This window comes from Equus caballus, chromosome 1 (genome assembly GCF_041296265.1).
Source record: "Equus caballus isolate H_3958 breed thoroughbred chromosome 1, TB-T2T, whole genome shotgun sequence".
Taxonomy (NCBI): Eukaryota; Metazoa; Chordata; class Mammalia; order Perissodactyla; family Equidae; genus Equus; species Equus caballus.
The window spans coordinates 35,643,579-35,659,718 of NC_091684.1; the positions used below are offsets into that span (position 1 = coordinate 35,643,579).

Sequence of the window (16,140 nt, forward strand, 5' to 3'; positions counted from 1 at the left end):
ACATAACACCGCTCCTCCGGCCATGCTGGGCCGGTGTCCCACAGGCCACTCACAACTAGAATATACAACTATGTCCTTGAGAGCTTCGGGGAGAAGGAAAAGAAAAAAAGGATTGGGAACAGATGTTAGCTCAGCTGCCAATCTAAAAAAATAAATTAATTTTTAAAAAAATTATAGGCTTTTGAGTGCAGGAAGATCATTCCACAAACATGCCCAAAGATCCCATGGAGGTCCACGTGAGAGGCGAGCATTACACAAAAGAAATAAGCTTTTCTCTGCCCTCAAGACTTTACCAAGGAAAACAGTACAAAAATCAGTAATTATCACAGAAAGATGAGATAAGCTAACAGTGGAGAGGCATCAAATGCAGTAACGTGATTGAAAAAGATTAAGTCCTTTCGTCCTGAGAGGAGGAACCCGATTTCCTCTAGACTTTAAAGCAAATCCGCCGAAAGTCAAAAGACTCAGAAACAAGGGCAAGCCTCCCCAGCACCAACCGATTTGGCCTTGGCCGTTCTAGAATGCGTGCCTGGCAAGGCGCGCGCACGCCGGGTCACCGGTCGGCCCAGGACCGCGAGACCGTCACCGCGAGAGGGCGCGCGCCGGGGCCTGTATGCGGAAGTCCCGCCCCCATTTCCGGCGGCGGAGGATGGGGAGGGGCTAGCTGCAGCTTCCGGCTTGCGCCGTGTCGTGGGTTCGGCACGTGTGTCATTCTGTCGGGATTCCTGGATTACTCCTGTACCTGGTGAACTTTTGGGGCTAGGACTCCCTTCAGGCTTAAGGATGAAGGCGGTAAGTGTTCTCAGAAACCGGTCCCCGCGGCTTAGGACCCCTTTGCCTGACAGAGTCGCTGCCTGGTGCAGCTTTTCGGAGGGTTTTCGCTGTTGTGTAGGGGGCGGTGGCCTAGATTCCGGGCTCCTTCCTGTCTCTGTGAGCTGTCAGCCTCCTGACTGTTCCTTCATCGCCCACTGTACGCGCGCTTGGCTTCAGGGGGCCTCGATAATACAGTCACCAAGCCTTGTATCCATCGGATGCCGGACGTTGACGAGTTCTTCAAGATCATCTTTTGAGCCCTTTATTTTAAACATGATAAGCAGGGTCCTACCCTCGGTGAGTTTATGAGTCATAGGACTCGAGAGAAGTCCATTTTTTCCCCCCCGAAAGAATAAGAAGATAAGAAAGTAAGTGATTTGCTCCGGTTCTCACTGAAAATTAGAGCTGGAATTTGGATTTCTGAATGAGGGGTCACCAGCAAGAATTGGAATCCAAAGAGTGGAATTCACTTTTGCCCTCCTTAATTTAGGGATCTTTGACAAGTCACAATCTCTCTGAGCCTTAGCTTCTTTATCAGTAATGTGAGAGTAACAGCAATTACTGCTTCACTAGGCTGTTGGAGGTAACAAGGATATTGGAGCATTTTGTAAACACTAAAGAACTATATAAATGTCACTTGTTATTTTAACGACAGGCAGCATTTTGCTCTGAATATGCCAAACTACAGGTGTTAAGCTAGGCTTGAATAACCATTTACCGCTAGATCAGTGGTTCGTAACCTTTTTTTGGGTTCTTAGACCCTTTTTGAGCAGCTGTGGATTCTGGTCACAGGAAGACTCTTAGTTGAATAACTGATACTCTAGTGCCATTCTGTAGGATTAATGCTATAGTTTGGCTTTAGCTCTTATATGCAAGATCCACGGCTATGAGATATTAAAATTGTAGAATTGGTTTAACAAAATTTATAATCAATGCTCTTTAACCTGAGTTTAAAAATAACATCATTTATGTTTCTGGGTATGCAGTGCTCCTTCTGTTGTTGTTTTCTAGAGAAGAAATAAAAAACAGATCCCAAGCTTTCGGAAGTTGCTAAAAACTAGTAAAGTCAAACTTGAAAACAAGCTAAAAAATAAGCAATTTAAACAACAAAGCACTCTCAAGAAGTACCGAAAAGAACAAAGGAAACTAAGACAAGCTGTAAAAGATGCTGTGTCTAAGAGACCGATTCCATTGGAGGACCCAAAGGGAAAACGACCAGGTACTTTTGAAAGCATTCATGGAAATGCTCTAGTTTCCGTTGATTTGTTCCGAAATGTTCTTCATGAAATAACATTGCTTTCTAGTAACCACTCTTCTTGTTCTCAGATCTTCCTAAGGGTAGGTAAGGATAGTAGTCCTATATGCTTTATCACAGTCATAAAGGAAACATTTCAATATAGCATTCATTGTGAGAAAGAGCTAGCCTCTGCTTTTAGTTTATCTAGAAAGCAAATCTGAAGATTTAATACTTGGGAAAATAAACCCAAAGTAGCCATATAAATACGTGTTGGGCAGCATGCTAGTGCTGCCACTTTCCCACTCACTGGCACTTAGCAAAGGTAAGAACATGGCTTTTTTCTGGTGCATTCTTCACAGTGTTGCCAAGGTTCACTTAGTTTTCTAAACTTCTGGCTTTCTTTTCAGTTGGAAACTTGAAGTGAAATTGGGCTGTAATTGTCAGGGTTATTCGTTTGTAAACCATCCAAAAACTCCAAGTACTCAAAACAAGTAAGGGATGTGACCATTTTGAGTCAAACCAGTTCTTTTACAATGTTACTAGTCCTTTCAGGGTATTCGTATTTGACTATATGTGACTAGTCAGTCTTCCCATGTCCATCTCATTCTCTTAATCCTGACCTGTTTACTTTGATCCCTTGGCAGCATATTATCGTGACATATAAAAGGTCACTGGACTGGAAGTCAGGAAACTTGGACTTTTCTCTCTCGTTTGTTGCTTTTGTTACTTACTAGCATGTGGCCTTAGTTGGTCACTTAATCTCCAGGTACTTCCTCTGTAAAAAAATGTGATGGCAGCTGCCCAGTGGTGTAGCGGTTAAGTTCATGCACTCTGCTTTAGCAGCCCAGGGTTCACAGGTTTAGATCCCAGGCACGGACCTAGCACCGCTTCTCAAGCCACACTGTGGTGACATCCACATAAAAGAGAGGCAGATTGGTACAGATGTTAACTCAGCAAGAATCTTCCTCAAGCAAAACGAGGAAGATTGGCAACAGGTGTTAACTCAGGGCCAATCTTCCTCACCAAAAAAAAAAAAAAAAAAAAGATATAGTTGAGTTAGATGCTTTTTTAAAGATCTCTTCCATGTAAATTTAAGTAGAATTTAAAAAGCGTGCTGTGTTAATAACTACATATTAAAGGCAAAAGATTTCTTCATTCTTACATCTTGAGCATCTAAATGCAGTCTATCAGGCAGTTGGGTGTAAGAGTATAAGGTTCAAGTGAAAGATCTAGGTTAGAGAGATTAGTTTTGGGAGTTATCAGCGTGTATATGGTAATTGAAGCCTTAGACTTAGGTGAAATCACTATTGAGACTGTAGCATGAGAATAAGAGAACTTAGAACAGAATTTTAAGAAACCCCAGCATTTAGGGAATGGGTAGAGGAAGAAAAACCTATAATGGCGTTTGAGGAGGAGCCTGAGAATTGGGAAGAAACCAGAATTGTACAGTGTCTTAGAAGTCAAAAGAAAAGTGTTTCAAGAAAGAAGGAAACTCTTTATGTTCTAACATGAACTAGTCTACAAAATAAATTGTTAGTCTTAAAAAACAAGGTGGAAAGTAGTGTGTATTGAAGCTTTCACTCACTTGAAATTATAGGCTATCACCACATGTATGATGTACTTTACACTATTTGAGTAAAAAAGGAAAAAATATATATTTATAAACTCATATAAGTTATCACAGGAGGGATTAAAAAAAAAAGAAATAGACTTTCCTTTGATCCAACAATCCTACTGCTAAGAATTCATCCTATAATTATATTTGGAAAAATTTCCAGGAATATATATATATGCCCAAGCATGTTTATTGCAACACTATGATAGCTTAAAAAAACCTCAAAAAAACACCACCACCACCATCAAAACCTGAAAATAATCGAAATGCCCATCACCAAGGATTTATTTTTTCCCCCTGAGGTAGATTTGCCCTAAGCTAACATCTGTTGGCAATCTGCCTTCTTTTGCTTGAGGAAGATTCGCCCTGAGCTAATATCTATGCCAGTCTTCCTCTGTTTTGTATGTGGATCACCATCACAGCATGGCCTCCAATGAGTGGTGTAGGTCTGTGCCCAGAAACCAAACCTGGGCCGCCGAAGGAGAGTGCACCAAAGTTAACCACTAGGCCATGAGGCCAGCCTAGGAATTATTAAATAATATAAATGTTGTATACATATGGTGAAATACTATACAGCTGTTAAGACTGAGGTAGAGCTATCTTCTGTCTCTATGATTACAAGGTCTGTGCAGCAAATGATACGATTATCATCATTTCCTACTTTCTTCAGGGTTTTTTTTTTTGGCAGCTGCATATTTTCCCCTTGAATGGAAGTTTATTTAACCAGTAATAGAATGCATTTTAAGTTTTGGTAAGATATTGACAAATTACCCGCTGGAAAATGACTTGACCATCTTAAAATGCTAATATGAAGAAGTCAGTAGATTGGAGAGTTTAAAGATACAGGGGAGAGTGGGCTGAAATGATAGAACAAGGCAAGAGAAGCCAAGAGTTTTTGGTATCCAGAGCACAGGAGGAGAGGCACCCCTTCCAATGTTATGAGAGGGAAAAAGGAAAAAATAGATGCAAATACTGTTGAATTCAGTGGGGGAATTGAAGGAGTTTCTAGTTTATAGCTTTTCTTTTCTCAGTGATACACGAAACTAGGTCCTCTGATGATTATGAAGTGAGGTAGGTGATGAGGTTGGAAGTGTGATGGTGGATAAAAGATTTGAAAAGGGGCCGGCCCGGTGGTGCAGCAGTTAAGTGCACACGTTCCGCGTCGGCAGCCTGGGATTCGCCGGTTTGGATCCCGGGTGTGGACATGACACCGCTTGGCAAGCCATACCGTGGTAGGCGTCCCACATATAAACTAGAGGAAGATGGGCATGGATGTTAGCTCAGGGCCAGTCTTCCTCAGCAAAAAGAGGAGGATTGGCAGTAGTTAGCTCAGGGCTAATCTTCCTCAAAAAAAAAAAAAAGATTTGAAAAGGTACTCTAGGGAAGAGAGGAAGTTGCCCAGGGAAATAACCAAATGCTGGTCAGTTTTGAGAAATAGCAGGCTGATTTAAAGTAGATAGAAATTCCATTCTATGCAGTGTGTACATTTATATAGCAATGCTTACGAGTGTTTTTGGAGTCAAGGAGAATTCTAACTTCTGATAGGGAAGATGCTGAGGTTCTCTTGTTCATTGTTGAATCCTTAGCACTTAGGATGTGCTTGGCGCTTAATTGGTGTTCATTTTTTAATTAAAGAAGAGAAAGAGACAGAGAAGAGAAAGAGCAAGGGACAGAGAGAGAAATTATAATGATTAGTAGTTGGGGTTTTGTTGAATGTGAGTGCCAGACCTGTAGAAGGGAAAGGAGTTGAGGATATTGGCAAGAGGGTGGTTGAAGTGATAACCATGCAATTTAAGTGAGGGAGTGAAGGTAGAACATGTTGGTAAATAGAAAGTAGAGTGGTCAAAGGATTAAAGGCCTATATATTTGGTCAAAGCAGTGCAGTGGAAGTAACTGAATGAGAGGTGGAAGGACAGAACGTTGTGGTAGGAGAATGGGGTGAGCACCAAGGTTTGGGATGTGGCCCTTGGAGGGAGTGGCTGAAGTGGAGTGGAAGTGAAAGTCATTGGAGATCAGAAGGAGCTAAGGGGCTAAGCCATTGGTTCTCAAATGCTCGGAAAGACATTGCGGAATGTGTGGAGATACTGATTTTTTGGTTGTTTCAGTGACCTGGGAAGGCTCCTGGCATTTAATTTCAGAGGTCGGAGATGCTAGCATTTTGTTTATCTCAGGACACCCCAGTCCCACAAACAGTTGTTTAGCTCAACATGTCAGTAGTGCTCCCATTTAGAAACACTGGGCTAAGGTATTAGAAAAACACAGGCTTTTCCTATTATAGACATAAAAGTGCAGAGCTCTATATCGCTAATACTTGTTGCTGATATCTTTCTGATGGAACAGGTAAAAGGATTGAGAGGGAAGAGGAGGAAGAAGAGGAAGCCCTTCCTTTAGATATGATGGATGAAGATGACTTACAGTTAATGAAGGATTTAGGACAAAGAGCATCTTTTCTAACAAGAGATCTTTCTTCAAGGTACTACTTCATTTAGATTATAGTGATTCACATCCTTTCAGTGTTAAAAACTTTGTTGTGAATGTTACTTGGGTGGTTAGTGCAAGACGTTCAGCTGTGAAAGCAGCGTTAACAAAGAGTAAACCCTGTTATTCAGTTTATCGTCTAAATAAAGGAAGTTCATGAATAAAACAAGCTGATTTTATTTAGCGTCCATCTTTATTTCTTTTGAGTCTGAACAGTGAAGTGGAGTGCATGGGGGAAGAATGCTGTTCTCTGGAGAATTGGCAGAACAGTCCTGAGTTCTTTATGGCTGTGATCTCAATCCTTGTTCCCCTATTAAGTAGGTATTATTCCCATTTACAGAGAGGAAACTGATGCTTCCCCACAATCACAAGTAGTGAATCTGAAATTTAAACTTAGATCTTTTTAACTCCTGAATCCATACTATGCTCTGAAGGTTTTTGAGAAGGTAAAGTAGCATGATGTCACCCTTGGGTCTCTGGAATATTCTTTAAAAAGAATCTGCTTTAACTTTCACCTTTATTTTGCATCTAAAGGGAAAACTAGATGAAGCCATAGTTTGGTTCTTTGTGGTAGATGATACAATTCATTTGTTTACTTACTGTTTGAGTGCCTGCTATGTGCCTGGTCTAGGTGCTAGAATCTATATACCTATTGGAGGTTTGGCTAGGAGTTAATTTTTATGTACTTTTAAATGATAGGTCTCTAGGTTCCTTTTTAAATATATTAAAACTGAAAATTAAATTTCTTTTTTTGCAGTGAGCCTGTTCACGTCAAGAAACGAAAGCGTGAGCACGTTATAGAAAAATATGAAAAAATACCAAGAGCTCTGCAAACTGCACCAGAGAAGGAATTGATTCACTTGCTTCCTATCAAAGATAAAAGTGGTATAATCCCACAGACCAGGGAGAAGCCAGGTGAATCTAATCAGCCTGTGTATTGGTTAAAATTTTAGCTCCTTACTAATGTCACATTTTTTTCCATTGAAAATTTAATTTTATTTTGACTTTTAGCCATATCTACAAAATAGGGGTAGCCGCAGTTAGTCATATAGCAAACTTGATGATTTTGGCCAGAAAAACAGATGATTATCTCAAGTGTCCATTGTACTGCGAGTGCAGACTGAAGCCTATGATGTTAATGTGATTTTCTTTTACCAAATTCTCTTGTTTCTAAAATTAGGGCATCTTAGTCATCCTTTTTTAGCGTTTTTTTCTTAACATATATCTTTTTTCTTATGAAATAAAACACACAGAAAAGTCCAGAAGTCAAAGATTTCAAGTTACGTGGTTTATCACAAAAAACACACCCAGAAATAAATACTGCCAGCACCCAGAAACTTGCTTTGTGCTCCCCTCAATCACTGATTTGCTCCCTCCTCATAGAAGTAACTACTTTCCCAAGTTTTATGGTAATGATGTCCCTGCTTTTCTTTGTAGTTTTGCCACTAAAATGTACTGTCACATTTTTAATAGATATATTTTTTATATAGTGATTGACAGTAACCAAGATGAAGAGGATCAAGAAGAGGTGGAACTTGAAGAAGGTAATGCGATACATCTTTATAGTTACTAAATTGTTAATTGAGAATTACATTTTTTTGCATTTTGTGGTATGAAATAATTTTGATTCTTTCTTAGAGCTTTTATACTTTATATATATTTTAGATAATTGGATGCTGGTTTCTAATAGCTAGAACAGTTCTAATCTAAGTTAAGCTTGTTCTTTTGTTTGAAATTATATTGGTTTAGAGTCTGTGATAGAATAAGATGGTTAAATTTTAGTTTGGCTTAGCAAACCTCATTAATAGTGTAGATGAGATTATAGTTCAGCTGTTTAACTGTTTTTGGTCATCCTTCGTAGGCTCATTATGGATTATGCTTGTGTGTTTATTAATCTAGTTCCTTATAAATTTCTTAAAGTGGAAATATTTTGTGTAGTTCAAAGGCCTGTATAGAGTTGAAAACAAATGAGAATATTCTGTACTTTTTAAAAAATTAAATTAGATTGCCTTTCCTCTTAATTAATAGGAATTATTCTGGTTTTACCAGCATAGTGGTTGCCTCAGTTTGAATCTCCTATCTGCCAGGTTTTGAACTTAGGGAAGTACTTTTCCTTTGTCTCAGTTTCTTTATCTACAGAGTGAGGCTAATGGTGGTACCTGTCTCAGATGATTTTCGAGAGGACAATAAGTAGTAATCTTGGCCCATGGCAAGTGCTCAGTAAAAGTTACCTATCATTGTTATTATCTATTACTACAAGAAAATTATTTTATTAATTAAAGTTCTTGGATACTTGTAAATAAAGGAACATTTAAGAGGGGAAACCTAATCTGTTTCAGAGATAATTGAAGATCCTGTTCGAGAGCTGACATTAGAAGAACATTTAACTGAAAGAAAGAAAAAACTACAAGAGAAGAAAATGCATATTGCAGCCTTGGCATCTGCCATATTATCAGATCCTGAAAGTAATGTAAGTAGTATTAATTTCTTTAGGCTCTTTATATTAGATATGGTGTACATGTCTAATATTTTAAGATTCTCTTGTTACTTACAATTCTCTTGTTACTTACTTACTACTTACAAGCACACACAAAAAGGAAAAGCATTAACAAAACATAGTAACTGAGTTAGAATAAGAGAGTAGACAGAATCTTAGCCTAATCCTATGTCTGAACTTAATTTCTTCTGTGATCTTAGAAGTCACTTAAACTCTGAGTCTTATTTTCTTCATCTCTAAATGAAGAAATTGGGTTTACTGTTGTAACTCTAAAAGTGGTAAGTGTGAAAATTAATTGTACTTGGGAAGAGGAACCTACTTACAAATTTGCTTGACTGATCTATAGAATTTTTAATAAAGAACATGCTACACAAAAGTCAATGAGATTAGTTCAGGAATGCTTGTAAGTGGAAAACATTTTAAGTGAAATAGACCAGAGAGTTATAATGAATTACCAATGGGCCATAGGTACAGTGGTGAAGGTGGTGATAGTTATAACATGGACTCAAGGAACCTGAGGTTCAGTCTTGGCTCCGCTAAGTACTATCTGTTAGACTTGGGTAAGTTTTACCTAGGGCTCATTTTCTTCATCTCTAAAAGAGGTAGGTACCTATTTTAAAACTTTGTTATGAGGATTAAATGGTAAAATATACATGAAGTCATATAAAGTGGTACTAATATTCTTGTTATATTGGTGTCCCCAGCATCCTAGTGTGACAAATATTTATTTATTGAATGATGAAATAGATTATTTACATTTGTAGAAAAAATTTCATGGAGTATGTTTTGGAGTAGTATTTGTCCTTTTCTAATAAAATGAGAGGAAGATCTGGAGCAGGATTGGGGAGGGGAATTTGGAATGTTTCTCACCTGTATTATCTCATTTAATCATTGTACAATCATAGAGACAAATGCTATTGATCTCTTTTTACACCTGAAAAATTGAGCCTTAAAAAAGTCAAGGCATTTGTTCTAGATTTTAATAGCCACTAGGTTGGAACCCAGGTCTTCTAACTCTGGAGCCTCTTGCTTATTTCATTCAAGTTAGAGATGGCAAATAGGTGGTGGCCTATTTGTCCTATTCCCTACTGTGGCCAACATTGCTAACCAACCAGAGCATTGCTTGTTAAGATATTGCTTCAGCAGGCAATAGTAGTTCATCAAAGCAAGCACATTTGTTGAAACCAATTTTTCACTTCTACATTACATCATACAAATGATTTTGTATGAGTCTTGTTGAAGCTAAAAGTTATGTGGATACATTATATTTAATTCCTGATTAATTCATGTATATGTGATTAATACATTTGATTGGTGTATATAATATATTTCAGAAAGTATTTTAGGGAAATAGGACACACAAGCTTTAAGAAAACCCAATGAGAAAAGAATTTCTAAAAATAGATAAATTAACAAATTTAAACTGTTTTTCTAAATCTTTATTTTTTATAACTACTTATTTAACAAAATATGATTAACTTATAACTTTAGTGATATATATGTTGGTAATGTGAGAAGTATCTAAATTGTGTGTAGCTTGACTAGACTCTGAGTCATTTCATGAGTTCTGTTTATTATACGAGATATGAGGCTGTTGTCTTTTGTTCATAATTGTTTTGCCATAGTTTCTCTAGCCTTACAAGTTATTTCTTTAACAGATTAAAAAATTGAAAGAATTACGTTCCATGTTGATGGAACAGGATCCTGATGTGGCTGTTACTGTTCGAAAGCTGGTGATAGTTTCTCTGATGGAGTTATTTAAAGACATCACTCCTTCATATAAAATACGACCCCTCACAGAAGCAGAAAAATCTACCAAGGTAATGCTAGATATAAATACTATACAAAATAAACTGAAAATTTGGAGAGCTAGAGATGGGAGAAATAGAGTTTTTTTGTTTGTTTTTATAAGACTGAGCATATACTAGGCACTCCCATTCTGTGCTAATTTAAGGATTTCAATGTTTTGATTTTAAAATATGACTGATCTTTTTTGTCTTTTTCAGATACGCAAAGAAACCCAAAAGTTAAGAGAATTTGAGGAAGGCCTGGTTAGCCAATATAAATTTTATTTGGAAAATCTGGAGCAAATGGTTAAAGGTATATTAAACATATCTTAAAAGTATGTAACATACTTAGTTTTGGTCAGGAAGGTGAATTCTATATTCTGTGCTGTGTATTGAGAGTCAGTATGGTGTATGTCAAGAGCAAGTCTAGAGTCAGACTTCCTGGTTCAAATCCTGGCTCACCACTTAATACCTATGTGATGGGCAAATCACTTAATCTCTCTGTGCCTCCTTTTTTCTGTCTATAAAATGAGAATAGTAATAGTACTTATCTCATAAGATTATTGTTAGAAGTAATTTATAATATAAAGCACTTAGAACTGTGCCCAGCTTGTACTAGGTACTATATTTTATCAGCTCTTAGTAGTATTGTTGCAGTCCTTTATCTAGTAAGTAGTTGTATGTTTCTTGAATTCATCAGTAGTTGAAATTTATTCTACTTTATTTTTATTCGGAAGGGCTAGTCAGGAGAGAAGGATAACTTGAAATGGATGTAATGAGTGCCTTGAAAATGGACTTATGAGTCAGTCATTCAGGATGATAACCTCTTCTATCAAACTCTTGTTCTCTTTCTCTTTGTTCAGAAAAAGAAGGGCATACAGAAAATTTGGGCATGAAAGGGGAAGAGAGTCAATTGCCTAGGCCAGGTGCTTTCACTTGACTCAGTTGGGCTCCTTTACTTAGTGCTGGGCTTAACGATTACCCAGCTGCCATCTCAGCTGGAACAGGACTGCTGAATCTTTTGGCCCAATAAGAGCATAAAGGTGGTGGAGTGTAGTGGACGTGCAGGTGGATGGCTTGGATATTGATTCTATGCTCTGGCATCTCAACTGTAACACACTTACTAGCATTTATTCTAAGGCCTGGGAGCTTTATGTAGACTGGCACTATCCAATAGTACTGTAACATGAGACACATACGTATGTCATTTAAAAAAATGTAACCACACCAAAAAAAAGTAAAAAGCAATGAAATTAATTTTAATAGTAAATTATATATATATCCAAATTATTATTTCAACATATAATCAATTCTAAAAATTAGTGAGATAGCTTATGTTCTTTTTTTGTACTAGGTTCTAGATCTGGTATGTATTTCACGCAGCACATCTAAATTTGGGTTAGCCACATTTCAAGTGCTCAATTGCCACATGTGGCTAGTGGCCTCTGTATTGGATCATGCAGGTGTAGGCCTTTTCTAAGCAGATTGAGCCATTACAAAGTCTTTAAGTTTTAAAAGAAATCATAGTAAAATATATATATAACACAAAATTTATCATTTTAACTATTATAAGTGTACAGTTCTGTGGCATTAAGTAAATCCGGCGTTAATACAACCATCATCACCATCCATCTCCAGAACCTTTTCTTCCTCAACTGAAATTCTATAACTATTAAACATTAACAGATATAAATACTATTATATTTAATAGTATTTAATAGTAACGCCTCATCCCGTCCTTTCCCCAGCCTGTGGCATCCACTATTCTACTAATTTGAATTAAATAGGAATTCGACTGCTCTGGGAACCTCATATTATAAGTGGAATCATACAATATTTGTCCTTTTGTAACTAGTTTATCTTACTTAGCATAATGTCGTCAGGATTCATCTTTGTTGTAGCATGTGTCAAAATTTCTTTCCTTTTTAAAACTGAATAATATTCCATTGTATGTATATACCACCTTTTGTTTATCCATTCGTCTGTCCAATTTGAAGTCTTGTTAACTTTAAGTAAATAGAAGATATGGTTCTTTCTTATAGTGAATACAGTCTGTTTGGGGAAAAATCATATATATGAGAATCAATTTTAAAATAAAGATACTATCATCCATACTCTCTCATCTCTGGCGGGGTGATGCAGAGGGAGGTGTTGAACTTTAGAAAAACCAGCATATTTTCATAATCAAGATGCTGTGTTATGGTAACACTATGTATGTAGAAATTTCTAGAAAAGAGTTACTGTGAATCTTTGGTTATTTTGAAGGAGAATTTAAATCTCTTCTGGACCTCCTGGGTAAAGATACCACAGTGAACATCAGCTAGAAGTCAGGAGAAATGATATTTTAGATTCTTGGGATTTTTGAAAAAAAGGAGAAACTGGAGCTCAGAGAGTTTAGAACTTATTTATGTTCACCAGCCAATTAATGGATGACTAGGATTTGAACCCAGGCTTCTTATAATCTAGTGTTTTGGGGAAAGCCTTGGTAGAGCCCAGCCCAAGGATTCCTTTAAGGTATCCACTCCCTGACACCCCCCCCCCCCGCCCTTTCTTACCCCACAGACCCTTTTCATTGATTGATATAACTTCTATTTATTTATTTATTTACGTTTGCTGAGGAAGATTTGCCCTGAACCAACATCTGTTACCAATCTCCCTCTTTTTGTATGTGAGCCACTGCCACAATGTGGCCACTGACAGAATAGTGCAGGTCTGCACCCAGGAGCCAAACATGGGCCACCAAGGCAGAGTGTGCTGAACTTAACCACTTGGCTACTGGGGCTGGCCCATAATGATATATCTTTTCAAATATATGGAAAGCCAAGATTCTTGTAATTGTGGTTAGAGTCAAGAGGGTGGAGATGGTAGACAAATTTCAAAGACAACATTTGTACTTGTGTCAACAGTAGACACAACTCATATTTAAGAATTTGCGTTGCGTATTGAATTTTCATATCATTGCATATTACTGTAAAAGAAAGCTAATTAGTTGAAGTTTTCACCAATGAATAAAAGAATAACTACTGTTATCTTTTGATTAGACTGGAAGCAAAGGAAGCTGAAGAAAAGTAATGTAATTTCCTTAAAGGCATACAAAGGACTGGCAGAAGTGGCTGTGAAGAGCCTCTGTGAGCTGTTGGTGGCACTACCTCATTTCAACTTTCACAACAACATCATTGTATTGATTGTCCCTCTCATGAATGATGTGTCAAAATTGGTGGGTTGCTCTAAATGATTGTTGCTGTTGTCCTTAACAGAAATTATAGACCATGTGATTATTTTTTTCCTCTCAAAATTCTTTTAGAGCTATTATTTATTGCTGAAATAGGGTCACTTCATTGAATACTCTCTCTAAGAAAAATTATTTGAACATGAGTTTAGTGTGGTGGTTCTGAGCAGGAGGCACTTTTGCCCTCCAGGGACTGTTAGGCTGTGTCTGCACACGTTTTTGATTGTCACGACTGTGGTAATGGGGGAGTGTTACTACTGGCATCTAGTGGGTAAAGGCCAGGGGGCCTCCTAAACATCCTACAATGCACAGGACAGCCCCCCACAACAAAGTAGGATCTGACCCAAAATGTCAGTGTGCTGAGGTTGAGAAACACTGGTTTAGTGTAACATTTTATTTTTCAGATATCTGAAATGTGTTGTGAGGCAGTAAAGAAACTCTTCAAACAAGATAAATTAGGCCAAGCTTCCCTTGGTGTAATTAAAGTGATTTCTGGTTTTGTGAAGGGCAGAAATTATGAAGTTAGGCCAGAGGTAAGCCTTTCCTTTCTTACTTTACATTTTATTTGTTTTTAAATTACAAAGTGAATTTTCAGTTGTTATGAGGAATTTATTCTTTATTGATGTATATAAAGTAGAAAGTGAAAGTACTCACCTACCCAAATGTAACCACTCTTATCACTTTGGTGTATATCCTTCTAGATATTTTCTGTGCAGATGTAGAAATATATGCTTGTTTATATATTAAAATAAAAAATGAGTTTATACTATGGAAACTATTCTGGAGCTGTTTTCATTTTATATATTGTGGGCTTATGTGGAGGACTATCCTATTCTTTTTAATGTCTGCCATCCTATTCCATTATGTGAATATATGGCCCCCAATTGATGGATAGCTTAGTTGTTTTTATATTTCTGCTGTTATAGTCAGCAAGGAAGAGAACATTTTGGCTCTATTATTTTTTCATACTTGTGTGAATATTCTGTGAGTTAAATTTCTAAAGTGTGGATACTAGGTCCAGCAGTACACACATTTAAAAACTTGAGAGATAATGCCAAATTGTCCTTCAAAAACATTTTATCACTTATGTTCCCACTAGTGATAGGACTGTCATTTCCCTACAACCTACCCCAAACTGAATATTTTTTACTATTTAATTTTTGTTAGTCTGGTAGGTAAAAAATTATGTATTATATGTGTATTTTTTGTTTTCACATCTTTATTAGTGAGGTTTTACTTTCATGCATTTAGTAGTCATTTGAACTTTTTACCTTGTATTGTTTGCCAGATTTTCTCCTCAGGTATTTGTCTTTCTTTAATGACTTGTAATAATTTTTTTATATTTATTCATTTCGATAAATTTGGCTGTGTACTAGGTACTGTTCTAGGTCCTGGGGACAACATAGTGAACAAAAGAAACAGCAGCTGTGTGTGGGTCTTCACGTCACATTGCGTCCTGAGGAGATTAAGTCTGATATGTAACTTGCAAATATTTGTTTGTTGTTCTATCTTTTAATTTTGTATTGTGGTCTTTTTGCTTTATAGAAGTTTTACATTTTAGTCTGCTGTCACGTTTTTTCCACTTTTATGTGAGGCTGTATTTTTGTCGTTCATAGAACTGCCTCAATCCTAAGAATTATAGATTCTTTCCTTGCAGAAGAGTTTTAGTTATATTTAAATATTTATATTTAATATTATATTTAAATATTTAATCCATTTGACATCTTTTTGTTTGTGTATGGTATGAGTGCAAAGCTAATAATAGATACTTTTTAAAGTGGGTAATTTGTTATTTCAATACCATCTTCTTTTTGCTGCTGATTTGAAATGCTGCCTTTATTATATGCTAAATTCCAACACAAAATTTTATTTTTGAGCTCTTCTGTTGATTTAGTTAGTTCCCTAAAATATACTATTTTAATTATTGTAGCCTTATATCTGTAGAATACAGTATATCTGTAGTATATTTGGATATCTGGTAGGATGATGCTGATCAAAATGGAGATAACTGATAAAAGCCATGGACCATTCTTTTTTTTTCCTCCAATATATTTTAAATTATTTTTGTATATATTATTCCAGAAGGAATTTAGAATCAAAATTTACTTCCCCATCCCCAAATAGTACACACAGAGAATCTAACTGGCATTGATTCAATGTATAGGTTAATGTGGGAGAATTAAAATATTTACAGAATTGATTTTTTTCTACTTAAGAATATCATACATCTTGCTTTTTGTTTAAGGCTTCTTTTACGTTCTTAAGTGAAGTTTTATAATTTTCTTCATTTGGGTCTTAGATATTTTTATTAACTTTAGTTTTGGTCATATAGTTTTGATTGTTAAGGTGATATTTTCTACTCTGTTTTGTTTCCTAACTTCAAAGTCTTTCTTTGCCATCAAATCCCTTTCATTCCTCAAAGCTGATAATTTCAGTTGAACCACTAAAATGATAAATGTTGGGTTTAAGTAAGAGAATATATTT

General features: G+C 36.6%; 1 protein-coding gene across 3 annotated transcripts in view; it reads left to right on the plus strand.

The window, feature by feature from the left end:
* Positions 1-632: 632 nt before the first annotated feature.
* NOC3L (NOC3 like DNA replication regulator) overlaps positions 633-16,140 on the plus strand; it is a 37,655-nt gene continuing 22,147 nt past the window's right edge. For 2 of the 3 annotated variants that reach the window (XM_070261772.1, XM_070261773.1), the window contains exons 1-10: positions 643-792; positions 1,825-2,032; positions 6,006-6,138; positions 6,901-7,058; positions 7,634-7,687; positions 8,483-8,613; positions 10,299-10,460; positions 10,647-10,740; positions 13,469-13,644; positions 14,061-14,189. In XM_070261772.1, coding sequence (XP_070117873.1) covers positions 784-792; positions 1,825-2,032; positions 6,006-6,138; positions 6,901-7,058; positions 7,634-7,687; positions 8,483-8,613; positions 10,299-10,460; positions 10,647-10,740; positions 13,469-13,644; positions 14,061-14,189 — 1,254 coding nt within the window. In that variant the 5' untranslated portion in view covers positions 643-783. Of the gene's footprint in view, positions 793-1,824; positions 2,033-6,005; positions 6,139-6,900; positions 7,059-7,633; positions 7,688-8,482; positions 8,614-10,298; positions 10,461-10,646; positions 10,741-13,468; positions 13,645-14,060; positions 14,190-16,140 lie in introns of all 3 variants that reach the window. The other variant, XM_001917312.6, reaches the window with a different exon arrangement.